This window comes from Nanorana parkeri, unplaced genomic scaffold (genome assembly GCF_000935625.1).
Source record: "Nanorana parkeri isolate BGI_ZX_2015 unplaced genomic scaffold, ASM93562v1 scaffold123, whole genome shotgun sequence".
NCBI classification, from domain to species: Eukaryota; Metazoa; Chordata; class Amphibia; order Anura; family Dicroglossidae; genus Nanorana; species Nanorana parkeri.
In genome coordinates, this window is record NW_017306391.1 from 1,958,021 (window position 1) to 1,976,390 (window position 18,370).

At 38.6% G+C, this 18,370-nt stretch overlaps 1 protein-coding gene across 1 annotated transcript in view; it reads left to right on the forward strand.

Annotated features, from left to right (window-relative positions):
• Positions 1-18,370, forward strand: part of SOBP (sine oculis binding protein homolog) — a 128,607-nt gene that overhangs the window by 90,271 nt on the left and 19,966 nt on the right. Inside the window, exon 5 of the mRNA XM_018553537.1 lies at positions 3,107-3,202. Within this exon, the coding sequence (XP_018409039.1) occupies positions 3,107-3,202 (96 nt within the window). The remainder of the gene's footprint in view (positions 1-3,106; positions 3,203-18,370) is intronic.

An 18,370-nucleotide genomic window follows, 5' to 3' on the forward strand; every position in this document is an offset into this window, starting at 1 on the left:
TAAACCAGCCTCAGGAAAAATAAAAAATTATCTATGGCTCGGAAGGAATGATGTAAACTCGGGTGCCTATTTGTTAAGTTAAGACACATCCAGATGCGTTTACCTAACTGGATTTTCCTGCTCAGTTGCCAGAAGCATTCTCCAGTATCTATAAAGATTACCAGCAGATGTTGCAGAGAACAAATGCCAATGAATGCAAATTAAGGCATTGTAAGTGATTTACCGAAGAAGAACCTGTGCTCATCCAATCATGTCCAGAGGATTTTTTTTTAAAGGAAATTTCTTTGTAGATGAATTGATGATTGCAGTGAGAGCAGCTTTGCTTAGAGAAGTGAAAATGCACTATTTGAGTAAGTCGACCTCATTAGGTGCAACAAATACTTATCCAATCTTTAGTAATTGGTCAGTAAATGTGAGGCATAGCTGGTATCAACAGGAAATCATTGCATGTGCCAGTTCAGACTAGCAAATATTTCTAGACAAACCTCATCAGCAAACGTCCAGAAGAACATATCTAGCTGCTTTCAAGTCTCTTTTAAAGGGTGAATAGTAACAGCAAATTATTCACAAGTAATTGTAGAATGAGTCTGACATTAAAAAATAGACACCTACATTTTATTTTTATTCTTCATTTGCTCAGTGTATGATTAATAGTCTCTAGTTTTGTTACATCAATTGTGCATAGCATATCCGGTTACAGTGGTTCTTACACCTTCCAGACCAGTTGTCACAACATGGTGACATGCCTTTGTCAGGATATTTAAGGATAACTCCAGGTTCTGCATTTTCCACCCTCAGTGCCCCTCTCCTCCCACTGAAAGGCCCCCAGGTTGTATGTTTTGCTATTTTTTCTTTTACTTACCTTGCCTGAACTCTTCAGTTACATGATGCTGATGTGTCCTCTTCCTATTCTCCTCTTCTTCAGGATTAGCAGTCCTGAATGATGCAGGGAACATCACTGGTGAGAGGATGCCAGTGCTGTTCTCTGCAGTATTACACAGTGAATGCAGGGAGCCATGTGATGCCTCCACAGGGAGGGGATCCATGATGTTCTGCATTCAAAGTATGACCTCAATCATCTGGATTGAGTAACACTGGGCATCATTCAACCTGGAAGATTGAGTCCATCTTGTGGCAAACAGAGCTTACTGTGGAGGATAAGTCCAGATTGAAGGTAAGTAATGCAGTAGCTTTTAAATGCAGTAGCTTTTTTTTTTGTTTAACAGGCTGGGGGAGATTTCTAAAACAAAAAAGCCTGTAGGCCTTAAAAAGGCTAGCTCTTTTAAATGATAAAGACATAACAAGCATGGAAAGTGTAAACATTACATTATTTACAAATATTTTGTCTGCAGCCTGCACTGTAAGAACAAGTTGATTTACTTAAAGCAAATAGGCTGTTTACTTTGCAAATTGCAGGTGAAGTTTCCCCTTAGCTTAGTGAATGTGGTGAAATTTCTCTTTGCAAAGAAATCACATCCAAGGAAATGAAAAAAAATATAGTATATTTGCTTGCACATGATTGGATGATAGAAGCCAGCAGAGCTTCACCTCATTCACTAAGAAAAGAAGACTCTTCCCCTGTAAAGCACAAATCCCCTTGCAAACTGAACAGCCTATTTGCCTTTAGTAAATCAACCCCACTGTCTTCACTGCCAAGAGACATAAATGATGATGCCTACACAAACTTCTACAAACAGGAAGCCCTTGCATAAGTTTGGATTTTTGGCCTTGTCCATCCTAGCATTAAATTTAATTCACAATAACGAATCAGGTAAAACAGAATGCAATAAATCACAGATGTCTAACTGGTTGTCAGTCTTTGTCTGAAGACATGTTCTTTATGCTATAGCTAAAGCCTTGCAGTGGCTTTTAGCAGTTTGTGATCTCAAGTGATTGCATTGCAACATAGAAATCATATTCTATGACAGCTGGCACTAAATATTGTAAATTGAAAAGGTGTGTGTAGCAAGTGCCTTCCTTGGCCTCACTCTATTTCGGCAATTACAATGCAGACTGCAGACAAGCTGCAGGAAAAAAGAGCAATGTTCACACTGGGCTGGGTCTGTGATGAAAGCGCATCAAAGCAAACGGAAAGACAGAAGTACGAGGCTGTATTTGCAAATTTGCTTGCTGTGCTCAGATGTAGCAAACGTGTTTATCCTTTAACTGAAATTATTGCACCAATGTCATAAATTAATATGGTTAGCCTTGAAAGTTAATTTTTGTTTGAATTCAGTGTATATATGTAGTTATCAGATGTCAGGGGTGATATATCGTAATTATATATTTTACTCTTGTCAATTCAGTTGACATGTCTAGCCTGATATGATGACAAAAAGTGTTTTTATACAGTCCTGGAATGATTCCCTTAAATTATTTAACGAGATGTAGGAAGGAAACATTCCCTAGTTCAACAGAATAAAACGTAGAAATCTTAAGATGTTCACTTATTTTACCACTAATTTTTAATGACGAACATGTTTACTGTTGTTACTATATTGCAATTTCTTATAAACATGTGGTTTTAGAATCAACATTAAAATTATGGTCTGTATTATGCTTTCTTATCTGCATTCCTTTTCATTTTTAGAGATGAACACATAATACCCATATGCACAAAGCCTAAGGGCTCTACATATGTTATTTCTAATTGCTTATTAGCATGATGTTAACTCCTTGCTGACAGTCCCCTTATTTTGAATACCTTACATTTTTTGGGAGAAGGCTCTAAAAATTAAGTAATTGTACTGTTCTGTTTTTCACATGGGACTAATTATTCAAACAGTGACACATGCAGAACTAACCTATCAAGATGTATTTGCCATTGTTTTGGAAAATTTACAGAATAGCTTTAAGGACCCTTGTGCACATTGTTCCATGTTTTCCAGTGCGCCCACAGCATGCTGGATAAATTCCTTTTTGATGTTTAAAAAGATGATGACATGCCCGATCTAACCAAAAGTATGAGTGGTCTTCCTATGGCAGTATAACATATTATATTTTTCTTTTCACTTTTGTTTTCTGTTTGCTGTTTTGCTTTTAGTTTGTTATGATTGTAGGTATTATTGTCACACGTCCCTAAATAGGCCCTTATATTTCCCTTCAGGCTAGAGATGAAGATGGACATGGTGAAACTTTCCCCCAGCAACACTATGCTAAGGAAACTCCAAGACTTGCCTTCAAGAATAACTGCGAACTACTTGTAAGAATAATAACTTAATTATTATTAAGAATAATAATAAAAACAAGTCGAGATTGTTACTTTAGCACAGTGTAAATGCTTGCATTTTGTTACACTAATAGTAGAGGTTAAAGAGCAACTCCACATAAATGCATTTTACTGTTTTTAACTGGGTAGTGCTGGGTTGCTGACATGCCAGGGCTTTATAAATGTCTAGAGGCTAGTCAGAGACGTCTCTTTCCACTCATAGCTCATTGTGTTTATATTGAGCTGTTTATTTGGAGAATCCGCTAGAGTTTGCAGGTCACATAAGTATTGTATCTATCTGCTAATGGATTCTCAATAGGCTCAACAGCTTGACTAAAAAGCAAGCTTGGACTATCTCATTGGGGGGGGGGCATTGGACACTGCTTTATTCTAAGGAAAGCAGAGAAATATGTTTTGTATGGAGTTGCTCTTTAAATGTATTTTATATACCATTATTATATTCTGTGTTATATTTTGTACCTAGTGTAATAACCATGTGCATTATAGCAAGACCGGATTTCAGCAATAGTTTGCCTTGTCTTTAAATTACATGAATGGACAGTTCGAATTTCTAGATGGGGGGGGGGGCATTGGACACTGCTTTATTCTAAGGAAAGCAGAGAAATATGTTTTGTATGGAGTTGCTCTTTAAATGTATTTTATATACCATTATTATATTCTGTGTTATATTTTGTACCTAGTGTAATAACCATGTGCATTATAGCAAGACCGGATTTCAGCAATAGTTTGCCTTGTCTTTAAATTACATGAATGGACTGTATTGGGTACACAAGACAACAGGATTCATTTATTAAAGGAATAGAGAATGTTCACTAAGTATATTGACAGTTCACTGAACTTAGTGAATTAGGTAAAATAAGCTGTGTTGACGTCAGTCAATCAATCATTCAATCAATCAATCATACGCTAGCAAAAATTCTATTCTATTTAATTTGTTTTTAAAGTCAACGCTTATTTATAAGCAATTCATAGGGCTCTTCACCCTGCGAATGTCTGTGAATGTCCATTTTGGGGCGAATAATTCCAAAAATAAATGTTCTTAATATGTTTTTCTAAGTTGTAATAATACATTAGGGCCGCTAGATGGAGCTGATTGAGCATAGTAAATAAATACTTATTTCCTGCGCTACTCAGTTCCATCTAGTGGCCATATTGTATTATTACAACATACTACATTCGAACTGCTAAAAATATATCAAGAATATTTGTTTTTGGCATTATTCCCCCAAAACAAATGTACACAGATATTTGCTGGGTGAAGGGTCCTGCGAATTCTTTATAAATAGACCCCCTAGTGTTCACTTATTTACTAACATTCACATTTTAATGGGAACATACACTTTGCAAAGTGAACAGCCCTTACTTTTACTTGTTTACTTTATTCTCTGAATTCTACACTAATGTTCACAGATTGCTATTAGACATGTAACCCTGCAAAAATTAGTTTCATTTGAATCAATTTGGATATTTATTTCTTAATTTTTTTTGGATTTTGGATCCAAAATTTAACTTGTTTCGTTATTCTGATTTTGGATACGTCCAAATTTTTGTTTTGGAATAAAGTCACATGACTGTGCCTGTAACGCAACCCCCAACAGCTAAACAAAAACCACCTCTGATTGGCCAGAGAACAGTCACATGTCTGATGTAGTTTCGTTTTAAATGAAATTTGGATGGATCCGAATTTTTATTAAAGGACCATTTGGATTAATTCGCATTTGGACTCGTTCAAATTCTGAAATTTGGAGGCATCCAAATGTCAGAATTTAACAAAATTTGTACAAATATCCATTTGAAATGAAACAAAATTTACATGTCTAATTGCTATTGAATATGTGAACTGAAAGGTAACATCAAAGAGAAAACATTTATTTTCTTTTTTTTTTGGCATTACATATAAGTTATCATCATATTGTAGTAAACAAAGTGAATTCGGACTTGCTTTAAACATGCTTTATAGACGAAACGCTAAAGTATTTGTCTGGCCTATAAACACAGTCCTGCAACCCAAAATACAGCAAATTTCCTTGTTATTATTAGATAGAAAAGCCATTAAAAACCTGACATGAATCATTTACAACAAGGAAAAACATAGGCATATTTTAGAAACAGTAAGGGAGTTCAAGAAGGTGGTGCATATAAACCCAGAGGTTCACATATTAACCAAATGCATTGGCAGTAGTGAAAATGACTTTTAACTCTTTATAAACCTTATATTGGACAAAACCTGGATAATTTTGTAAGAAACCTGATCAGTTAAAACTGAGCATTTGATGAAAAAAATCATAAGCGGGGGTTGTCTTCAGTGAAAGTTGCATTTCAAAATAAACAATAGACCCAGAGCAGCTGCTGCAGTTATAAGCAAATCTCAATTTTGGTGGTTTGGAGGGGCTGGGGGACAAGCTTGACTTTGAGAGGAAAAGTCTGGATTTATTTATAACTTCAACTGCCTATATATTTGAATCTACTGAACATTTAGACTTGCATTTTCCACTGAAGGTAACATGCCTATGCACTTTTCATTCTGAATTGTTCAGGTTTGCATACATTTTCCTTACTTAAGGCAAAGATGATTTTTAGAATGCAATTTTTATAAAAATTAGATAACATTGACGTATTTCCTAAAAGTAAGACCACTTAAATAATGAATAATTAAAATAATGTAAAATCCAATTTTGTAATATAAAGCCCTGAATTTTCATTAAAATGCATAAAGATGTATTCTAGGGATGTTCAGATACAGTGCCGATGCATGACATTTTTATGAGAACTACCAGGGTTGCAGAAGTTGCTGCTGCAACTGGGCCCTGGCACTCCACCGCTGTCCTGAAATCATTAGTCTGTACTGTTTTAGAAAAACTGTCAAATGACACTAAACAAATATTCTTATATTATTGCCCTAAATCAATTAGTCATATTTTAAAGATAAAATACAAATCTTAGGTAATTTTATGTTACCACATTAAAATCTTGAAAACTTGTTTAATAGCAGATTAGGTCATTTGTATAGCCTGGGTGCTAGACCGTAGTTGACATTTTTTTTTTACATTTGTAAGCTGAATTTATGCATCACAAGACTTCCATGCCAGACAATAATTGCATATAATCACAAAATATGGAGCATTTTAGCTGATCAATTATTAAACTGGCAATCTGTTTCGTTTTGTAAATTTCAATGTAAAAGCTTTTATAAAGTAATAATTAACCCTTTTGTGTCCAGAGGTCATTGATGCCAAGCTTCCCCTGCCAAATTTAACATTATCATCAGCAGGTGTCAGTTAATGCACAATATCTCTATGACTAATTTGCATACCTAAATCATTTAAAAAAAAATTCTTGCTATGTTTTAATTCACTTATTATTATTTTAATACTGTAAACTGAATTACAGCATTAAGCATATTACTTTGCAGATCAACACTGCCGTCTGAAGGTGGCACTGTTCATCTGCAGGCTGAAGACTTAAGATTTCTTTCAGTGTAGCCTCCAGCCTACAAGTGACCACTATGTAACAATGATAATTTCCTAATTGTTAGCGGAACCAACATTGTCAGTGGCTGCTAGAATGAAAAGATAGTAGCTGCACTAAGTGTTGGCTGGTGGCTGTCAAAGAGGAGGGTGTTAATAAGGGTATCCCCAGCATAGGACATCATGCTGGAGAACATTTTATATTCAGATGGTGGGTGAGAAGGTGTTAAACAAATAATAATTAGGGATGAGCTCAGGTTCGGACCAAACTCGGGCCAAACCAGAGCTCCCACAAACAAGGAAGTGCCATGGCCACTTGCCCAATCAGTTCCGGGCTGGGGCATTTCCTGTCCCGCAGCTGCACATAAACAAGGGGGCGGGATGCTTGTGCTGATGGCTCTTACCTTATATGGGCACATGGCCATTTTAGGTAAATGTTATTTACTAAATATAGCTATGCGTCCAAATAAGGTCAATCATGTCCCTGCACCACGCCCATTTGCTTACATGCAGCTTTGGGTGGGGAATTTCCCAGTCACAGCTGATTGGTTGGCAGTCAAAGTAGTTTTCTTCTGTTTTCGGGGAAAGCTTCTGCCATGTTTAGAGCAGCATAGGTTTGGAACGGGTTCAGGCGGAACCTGAGCTCATCCCTAACAATAATAGTAGCAACAATATTACTTACATTTATTTTACACACTTAGCTCAGTGCCACACAAAATATATTTGAATGTGACCCATTTAGTATTGTAAAAACAAAAAATGCAAATTCAAGTTCTATAATAAATGAATTTAATAAATAATACATCCCACCATCAAATATGAAAACCCCATGGAATATGCAGCATATGTAAGTAAGCCACCACTTCTTTACTGTACACTCATTACATCCACATGTAGTGGTATTTAGTGGATTTTTTTCTTTAATTTATTATGTAATTTGCATTTTCCTGACATTAAATCTCTGTGAAGATTAAGGGTGATGATGCACTTATGGACAAGTCATTCTGAGATGCCAGTTACAAAGAACACACTGAATGTTTAACATGTATTACTCTAGTAACTCACCTCTAACATATCTTCACTGTGTTGTTGGTTAATAGTATAAAATTGCAATAAATACATGTAATTCAATGTATTTCAAAATGTACATGCTGCATACTCCTTACACATTCCTCGCGGAAGGCAAGCTGTCAGTGTTAAAAACTGTTCTAAACTTTTCCAACAAATTGTCTAGTTTTCTGTTCATGTGATGATTTCAGTTGCAATTTGCCTGACAAATTAAAGTGCACTTGTGTCCAGACAACAAAAATGAAACCATTTACCTATTCTGAAGCAGTAAAAGAATCCCTCTCCTACCTTTGTGACTGCAGGCACTGTGTAGTATCTAATCCTCAAAGTTTACAACAGAGGTACTGAAATCACAGCTCCTTTCCCTTTACTTTCTCGGACAGCAGGGACAAAAAGAATCATATAAGACAAGCCCTCTAATGTAAACAAACACTGAAGCCAGACACAGTCTCTGTTTTGACTCTTTTTTTAGGATGTATTACTACACAGTACATACAGCTAAGGAGGTCAGTGAGGCCTTGTTTCAAAGCTCTTTTACTTCTTGTTAAAGTGTATCTGCAGACTTTATGTCTGTATAAAGCAGACATAAAGTGTGGAATTAGAAAAAAAAGCCCCCAAGAGCTTTTAGCCATGAGAATACAGAGCATATTAGCACATTATGGCAGATTTTCCTGCTCAAGTAATCCCCTCTGGCACTGCTATGTCCAGACTCTCCTCCTTTGCTGGTTCTTCCATCTTCTCTTGGTCTTCTTCTGGGTTCTGATTCTTCAGCTGCCTAATGGAACTGTCCCTGATGATGCAACTCCCTTGCTTGTGCACGGAAGTTACTTCATCTCTGCAATAATTCTGCTGAGCCTGTGCACTGGGCTATTAATGTGCTGCTCAGTGTACAAAAGAAGAAGAAAGCTTTGACAGGCAGGCAGAAGCTTTTATGGCAGAATAGAGTTACACAGTCTCTTCTGTCATAAAAATCTTGCCTGTCAGCAATTTTTTATTTTCAGATCCAACTTCAACTATAGGAACAATAATGTCTCATATTGCATCTTACCAGTTCTTAGATGTTGTGTCTGCATTAGTTTTCTTTTTTCAGGCTTCACTTTTCCTTTATTTTCACCTGGTATTCCTTCCAGTGACATGCTTCCTCTTCTAGGGTGACAGCATTGTTACCCTAGGTCAGGGACAGTGTAAGGACTATAGAACACCTCCCCTTCTCCTCTTCTCCATAATAGTTGGGGGGGGGGGAGTGTTCTGAAGCCCACAGAGGTGAACAGGGTAAAACACATAACACTTCCTGAAATACCAGTGCAGCACAGGAAGGGAGAACAGGAAGGTACAGTATAAGCTCCTTAACAAACTTAACGAACACATATTGAAAAAAACACTTCTATATTTATAGACCAAAATGATGCAAGAGAAGAGAAGTTCATTTTTAGTGTTTACAATAGAAAAATATAGAAATACAGTGTCGATAGTCTGAACACAGGTGCACTTTAAGGGTGGTATCAAACCAGCAAATTTGTAGTAGAGATCTGTGGCAGCGGCTCATCTTAATGCTTATTTTCTCAATTTTTTTGAACAGTTTGGAAATAGGTACAGAGTTGCTGCTGTAGCTGACTACAATGACTATCTAGACCGCTACAAATTGCTGATGTGCTTCAATAGACATGTAAGCTGACAAAAAAAAAATCGCTTCGGTTCAGATTTTTCATTATTTCATTTTTCGGGATTCGGGTCCGAAAGTCAATTTGTTTTGGTATTCAGATTCATCCAAATCGAAAATCTTCGTTAACTTAAACGATATTTCCTGACACCTACATGGCAGCATACAATGGGTATGGCTCCACCCCCAGCCCAATCACAGGACCAGTTATACTATAAATTAAAGCCCACCTCCCAAGGCCACCACTCTATATTTTAATCCCCTGAGACACGAAGGTTACCAGTGGTACAAATAAATAAATATCTCAGAATTACCCTCCCTGGTTGTGTGCTCGCTATATCCCATTGTATGCTGCCATGTAGGTGTCAGGAAAACGGAAAATTGTATACTTACCTATCGGTAATTTTATTTTCCTGACGCCAATGCATGGCAGCATACAGGACCCTCCCATGGCTTTCGCATTGAGTACTTGTTACGAGAATGGTGGCCTTGGGAGGCGGGCTTTAATATATAGTATAACTGGTCCTGTGATTGGGCTGGGGGCGGAGTCATACCCATTGTATGCTGCCATGCATTGGCGTCAGGAAAGGAAAATTACTGCAAGTATACAATTTTCCGTTTTATGAATGAAAGTTTATTGCAGGAAAGTGACATTCATTGTTTCCTTTTTTCTTTTCAACTTTTGACAGTCCACAGAAACATTTAAAAAAATAAAATAACCCAGTTCATACCAGACCCTTTAGGTCTGATAAGAATTTTAGGGGGGACCCCAACGACAAAAACAAAGCATGGTCTCCCCCCTAAAATGCCTCACCAGACCCTTGATCTGAGCATCAGCCTGGCAGAGTAGGAAAGGGGGGGGGGGGCCCTGGACAATAACAGGCCACATGCCCTCAACATGGGAATGGTTCTTGAGGACAAGGGCCTCTTCCCCATAACCCTGGCCCGGTGGTTGTAAGGGTCTGCGGGAAGGGGGGCTTATAGAAATTTAGATTCTACAGTCTAGATAAAGATGCCACCCCCCCATGAATGAGTTAGGGGTAGCCTGCTCTGCCAGGCTGCTGCTTGCATCAAGGGTCTGGTAAGGGATTTTAGGGAGACCCCACTTTTTTTTTTGTTTTGTTGTATTTTAGTGTCGGGTCCCCCCCTAAAATTCTTACCAGACCTAAAGTGTCTGGTATGAATTGGGGAGGGGACTCCACGCTGATTTTTATTTTAATGTTTAACAACATTAATTCATTCAGAATGACATTCAGAAAAAATATTGTATGCATCCAAAAATGTAGTTATCAAAAATTCGGATACATTCGGATTAGTAATTTCTTTCATTCAGATATTTGGGTGCATCTGAAAGTCCGAATATGCCGATATTCATCCAAATTTCAATTCGGAACAAAACGAATCGCACATGTCTATTCTTCTATTGCTTCATTAAACAACATAAGCAGCTGCTGCTTCTAGTAACTTTGTAGCTAGCTTTCAATGCTTTATCAAGTCAATTCCTTAATGACATAGCTACAGATCTCTGGAATCACAGCAGTACAGAAATTTTATTGACTGCAGTTTTGTTTTTTTCCTTGCCATAAATGGTAAAAACTGATTCTGTATCTGTTACAAAATTGGTTATGTGACATGCAGCAATAGCTTTCAGGTTTACATGTTCTTGGTTTGGACAAGTGTTCTCTATGAGTTTGAGAACAGTGTGGCATGTATTTTGCATGTTTTGCATGTTCATCATGAATACCACCCCAGTGCACCTTAAAAATACACAATGCCACACAATACAACATATTGGGAATATGCAGCCTGCTCCATTTTCGTGTGCATTGGCATTGTTATGCATTGCAGCCCATTCATTTTGAATATGCTGTTTAAAGGAGAACTATGGGGTTAAGTCTTTTCCCCATAGTTCTCCTTAGGGTAACGGGAGGACACAAACTAGCTGTAGCTCGCGGTATACTGAGACGCCACAGTATACCGCGAGTAGCTGCTCGTGGTATACTGAGCCTAGGGTGACGGGAGCAGGGCCGGCCTTAGGCCTTTAGGCGCCCTGTGCGAGAAAGCTTTACAGCGCCCCTCAGTGGCCACACCCTTTAGTGGCCACGCCCCCGTAACCACACCCATTTCCCCCAATATATGCACCATTTAAAGACTCCTATTTTGTTAAGCCGCAAAGAAACATATTAAAAAGTGTGATAAAAATAAAACTTTTATTCAAAGGTATTGTGTCACATACGTCACATACAGTACACTCACCAGCCACTTTATTAGGTACACCTGTTCAATATCTTGGTAACACAAATTGCTATTCAGCCAATCACATGGCAGCAACTCAATGCATTAAGGCATCTAGACGTGGTGAAGACGACTTGCTGTAGTTCAAACCGAGCATCAGAATGGGGAAGAAAGGGGATTTCAGTGACTTTGAACGCGGCATGGTTGTTGGTGCCAGACGGGCTGGTTTGAGTATTTCAAAAACTGCTGATCTGGGATTTTCACGCACAACCATCTCTCGGGTTTACAGAGAATGGTCCGAAAAAGAGAAACTATCCAGTGAGCGGTACTTGTGTGGACGAAAATGCCTTGTTGATATCAGAGGAGAATGGACAGACTGGTTCGAGATCATAGAAAGGCAACAGTAACTCAAATAACTCGTCACAACCAAGCAGTGGCGGAACTACCGCCAGTGCAACCGGTGCGAGGGCCCGGGGCCTGAGGCTGTGGGGGGGCCCAGTGGGGTCAGGTCCAGGGCACCTGGCCCGTCGCTTATTCGCGAGCCCGGCGCATCACTTATTCCCGAGCCCGGCGTGTCGCTTATTCCCGAGTCCGGCGCGTCGCTTATTCCCGAGTCTGGCGCGTCGCTTATTCCCCAGTCCGGCGCGTCGCTTATTCCCCAGCCAGGGAGGGGGTGGAGGAGGCCGGGCCCCAGCAGCAGCAGGTAAGAAGAGTTGGGAGAAGGTGCAGGGAAAGGGATCCCCACGTTCCAGGCCAGCCCACCTGGGACCCTGCAGAGCCCACCATAGAGAGTCTCAGGTGTGCTATGCAGGATCTATGGTGTGCTCTGCAGGGTCTCGGGTAAGTCCAGCATGCTACTGCAACATTAGAGACCGCTGGGGGGACTTGGGCCAGTGTGATCCGATCCCGCGCCCCCCCTGTCTTGGGAGGGGGGCCCAAGATAAAATCTTGCACCAGGGCCCTTTGGTTATTAGGTCCGCCACTGCAAACAAGGTATGCAAAATACCTCTCTGAATGCACAACACGTCGAACCTTGAAGCAGATGGGCTACAGCAGCAGAAGACCACACCGGGTGTCACTCCTGTCAGCTAAGAACAGGAAACAGAGGCTACAATTCGCACAGGCTCACCAAAACATTTTGGACAATAGAAGATTGGAAAAACGTTGCCTGGTCTGATGAGTCTCGATTTCATCTGCGACATTCAGATGGTAGGGTCAGAATTTGGCATACATAACAAAACAACATAAAAGCATGATCCTTGTATCCTTGCATCCATCCTGCCTTGTATCAACGGTTCAGGCTGCTGGTGGTGGTGTAATGGTGTGAGGTATATTTTCTTGCCACACTTTGAGCCCATGATGCTATCATGTCAATATGGACCAAAATCTCTGAGAAATGTTTCAAACACCTTGTTGAATCTGTGCCACAAAGAAGGCAGTTCTGAAGGCAAAAGGGGGTCCAACCCGGTACTAGCAAGGTGTACCTAATATAGTGGCCAGTAAGTGTATGTCAGAGTTCCAGGAAGTAAAGGGAGATCTACTAATATGCCCTTAGCTAAAATGGCCACTGTGAGAAGACGAGATTTAAGGTATGCTATGAATAAAAAGCCAGAAATTATCTAGAAGTATTTGTATGTAGATTTTCATTACTAAACATTTCTAAAGGTGCCTTTGATGTTATTCTAAAAATATGGGTAAAGTTCCTCTTTAAGTTGCTGCACTTTGCTTTTTTTTCTTATTCCACAGTGATTATTACAATTTTCTTCAGGATTTCTCTTGCTCTCTAAGAAATTGTCCTTCGTTATCTGCCAGTATGCATTATTTCAGCTGAAATTATTACATTACTGGCAACATTTGTGAGCGCGAATGAACATATTTTATTTTTTTGCAGGGGTTTTCATTCTGAGATTTTTATACTGAGATTTGCTTTAATTTATTTATTCTCGTTTCACTTAGTGTCTAGTTAAACATTTTAAGATGCTGTTTCAGTTTTGCTGCCAGGAGCACTGTTCTGCTATATTTTATTCAGGATCTTTGCCAGGCTAGATGAAAGTTTTGTTAATACCAAATGTTTTGTAAGGGTTTGTGTAGATGAAGCTTTAATACAGCAAGTCAGTATTTTCTGATTGGTATCACTAAAGTGAAAGTTGCACTATATTACACACTAATGACCACATATTTAAAATGCAGTCACTGCGTCTTTTATGGCATGAACACTGTAGTGTGAATACCAGATGTTTATGTTATATTTACAGGACCACTACACAAAGCTTAAGGATTAGTGTTTTTTTTATCAAATAGTTTACATTTAACTAATGCAGTGAAAAAATAAGTATATATATTTTGAATGTAAGAAACCTAAATACAATAAAATATATTATTTTAAGACAGTCTATAAAACTGAAAACTGACTCTATGTAAATCTGTGGATTTGTTTTTGGATAGCTTTATGGAAACCAGGAACACTGGGGAATAGTCCCCTGAACACAAGAAGAACAAACAGTCTCATGCAGGCTAGATGCTGCTTGGAAATACAGCTTAAGAACCCAGTGCAGAGTACTAAGCTATGCAGGTTACAAAATAATGGCTGGAATCTAACTGGTTGATATGTACTGGACAATAAATTCTTCTTTTCCACATGTGTGGAGATAAAGGGGATTGATCAACGTGGACACAGGCTTAGTATATGTTGACAAGATCTCAATACAGGATCAACACCCAGAATATATTGGTAGCACACCTCACAGAAGTAGCAATACTGTGGTGTCTAGTCCTTGCACTCCTGTACACAGCGGTATAAGGAACAACCCATCCATGGGAACACAATTTTGTTGGCCATTAACACTGGTCATTTTCTACCCACCTTCAACCAGCTTTTCATAGCTAAATTGATGGAATAGAACAAGGCATCCTATCAACACTTGAAGTCATAAATTATAAATAGATCAAAAAATTGGTGGTAGTTTGTCTTGATCCAATTGATTGCACATTGTGATAGAAAGCTAGTGGAATAAGATTAAATTGCTAGATATTCTTTCTGTAAATAGCCAGCTCTTAAATACGTTTTACATCGTAGCATTAGGCTGGCCATACCCTCTGCAATTTTCAGTCAATTTCAACCACCTTCCATCCAGTAGGAATGGCACATACATTTGATTGACCCCCAGAACTTGGTCAGTTTTGAAGTTGAAGCAGATAATACATTGACAGCTTTGACACTTTATTCAAAGAAAGAACTAAAAAACAGAAAAAATATCTATGGCAATATTGTTGCAAGAAAACAGATTTTTCAGGACAAGTTGGATCCCATCTCCTTATGGTTGAGCAAATCTACCATGTTTTTTATTGTTTTGTGAATCAAAACTTCAACTGTTCAACTTCAACTATTCTGCCATGTATATGGCCAGCTTAAGGGCCCATAAGAAAACAACACATTTTCACAGGAAGGAACAATAACAGTCTCTACACTGTATCCACAGGTCATTCTTGCTAACCAGAACATGGCTATACAGGAGATTTAAACCACTTCCTGGGAGTGAAGCTTTTGCTTCAATGACTGATCACACACATCTTGACCAACACACTTGTTTATATCAGCGTAACACACACAAGCCACCATTAACGTGCATTTTAGCACCTTATAGCTAGTTGCAGGCTCCTTCTATGACCCTCTGACACCATAAATTGCTAGATCACCAACTGCAATCTTAGTTTCAGTTTCTTTTAGATAATAATGTGGCTTATAAAACATTTAGCTAAATTGTGCAGCACCTTTATGTACTCTCTAGTAGAGATAACATAACAACTATTACTTTAAGGAATTTGGCAAGCGCAGGATTCAGTATATGCTCATTTTGACCTTAATAATGAAGTGAAGGTAAGGTTTTGAGATGTAACTTGCACTGTAAATTTCTGTTTTCCCGCAGAGCTAAGTTTAATCCACAGGGGCTCTTCCTGGTACAATTCAGAAAGGATGTGCTAATGGCCTGTCAGGCGAGATTTCAAGTCAGGAGGATACAAAGTGCTTTCTTAGCTTCAGGGTTCTGATGGTTATTTTTGCCATTTGTTTATCATGAGGTGAATGGCCTTTTTACTTCTCAAAATGTACATGCTCTGAGGGAGCTAATGGGCAGGATGGAGGGGATCTACAACTAGAGAGAGCAGAACTCCCTGTAGTGCCAGGTCTGGTATACAAACCCAAGGAAATGGGTTCCAGCATCAATTCACATGTTCTTCACTTGTCACTCAATATTTTAACAGACATGGCTAGAGAAACAAATAAATGTATAGGCTGGCAGGTGAAGTTCCATTGCCACATTTTTATGCTTATGTGTTATCACCAAGTCCAGAAGGTGCTGGTGAAACCAATAAAATATCTTTAAATACTTTGACCTACTTTACAAGGAATTTGACCCCCTGTAATGTTCACCCTCATATCCTATAGATGGAACATTCCTTGTCCATTCCTCCCCTCCTACTAAATTATAGCACATAGCTAATCATTGGCTGGTTGCAATGCATTATGTTTCAACTCAACTAAGGCAGAAGAGTGGCCACGTAGAAGAACAAAATATCTCTCTTCACATTTATTGACAATTGTAGATATGAGAACATAGTATGTTCAATTTCAAAGTAATGCTTGTAGTTATTCTAAAATTAAATGTTGCTGTGTTAGGTGTGATTACTGCTCAGTGGGATTCAAAGACCCAGTCAGGTAGGAAGCAGTTTTAAAAACGGAAAGACAAATAAACCATAGGTTCACCTGGTCAGCAAAAAAAAAAAAAAAACTATTATATTCTAACAATTTAGTATAGGTTTGCAGGTTTAAACTAGGGGACAATGGTCAGCTTACTTAATTTAGTAGAAGCTTTCACTGTTTAGTTCCTACTTGAGCTATGATGTCAATCCACATGATACATTGGAGAGGATAGGCAGAACAGTGATAGGTACTATCATATTTAGCAGTTATAACAGTCCTTTGTTTTAAAACAATATTCTGCTTTTTATTCAGATCAGCATTCTTAATGTAGGGTAAATTACACTTGATGTGTACACTATAACAGTTAGATGCAAGGGTTTTGGATCCACATAGTCAGTTAGTCTCTACCATCTGTAATATAGCTTCATGCTTCGCTCAAGTTTTAGAGAGCTTGCCATTGACAAATTATCAGTGACTTTAAATTAGCTATCGCTGTCAACTTCAGTGTTTCTAACAAGTTAGCACATCACTATTGCAAGCTGGATGAGCTGTGTAGCCTAGATCAGTAATTAAACAAAAAGTCTGTCTTAAATCTGCCAGTCCATGCTCTACTGTATCCGTGTTTTGCAGCTTACAGAACATCTGAATTGTATTTCCTAATGCCATTGGGTACATCGCACGCAAGGTCTCGGTAAGGAGCCAAACTAAATGAAATCCAGGCTACAGCATTTGTCAGAACTGATGCCCTCTTTTTCCTACATGGCTCAATGTTCAGTATCTAAGTACAATTGTTGGGTGCACTGCAGCATCCAATGAATGTGCAAATACAAACTGCACAGAAAGGAAGTGGGGCTTGTTTAAAGCTGCCCCTGAGACAATGTACAGAACTGTTTCACATATGCCAATTTATAAAGAAAAATCAAAACTGACCATATTGTTCATAATTATTCAAATGCTTATTAACATTTGTAAACAAACTGAGTGGTCAGTTTGGGCAGTACAGATCCTCCTTGTTTTCCATTTATTTACAAATTAACCTTACAAAAAGTAATAGAGAAGAACACAGATAAAGCAGGAGAGTGTTGCAAGGTATTTTATATGCATCCTACAACAATAATTACAATTGACACATTAGAACAGTAAAGTTGGTTTATCATTAATGCTTGTCGCAAAATGGTATCCAAATCTTTGGATGCTTAGGGGTTGATTTGCTAAAGGACTTCAGCATGTTCACCTTGGAAAGAGAATTTTCACTTTGGAAGGGACTTTTCACTTACCTAAGTGAATGTTGTGAAAATTCACTTTGCAAAAAAACCTAACCCCTATAAGCATGTTTACAGTCAGCATATGTGCACTGCACCACAGCTTGATTGACTCCCACTCTCAGTCTGAGCACTGCTGGACAGGGGAGTGCTGGAGACGGTTACCAAGACAAATTCAACTACTCACACTAGTTGCATTTAAAAATGCAATTTTTTTCTAACCAATGTAAACCCGAGATTAACCCCCACCCCACCAAAGCACCTACCTAATGCTAAAGAGCACACAAGCTAGTATCTGTATAGAAAGAGGTCTGCTTCTTTGCCTCTGTCTTGCTGTGGAAATGCCAGTTCATATGCCCAGTGTTTAAGGCTGCTCTCCTTTATGTGGATCCAAAACCCTTGCATCTAAACCCTGTCATCAGTATTGCACTGGGTTAAGTGAACTGCCATCAGAGTTTATTTTTACAAGTTTGCTCTAACCCAGATATACTTAACTCTTTTGACTTCTATTGTAAAATAATACATAACACATAAAAATAATACATAAAACATAAATCAATTTTTTTAGCCTCTCCGTGGTTTGGGGTTCCTTCAATGAAGCATGGTGAGAATCTGGTCTCACATGAAGCCGACTCTGCAATTTAAAGCTCAACTCCAGGCTCATTTAACCTGGAAGATGGAGGACACTTTGTAGGAGATAAAAGTAGTTTGGGAGGGAAGTCTTGAGGGTGTATATTCAAGCCAGAGCTG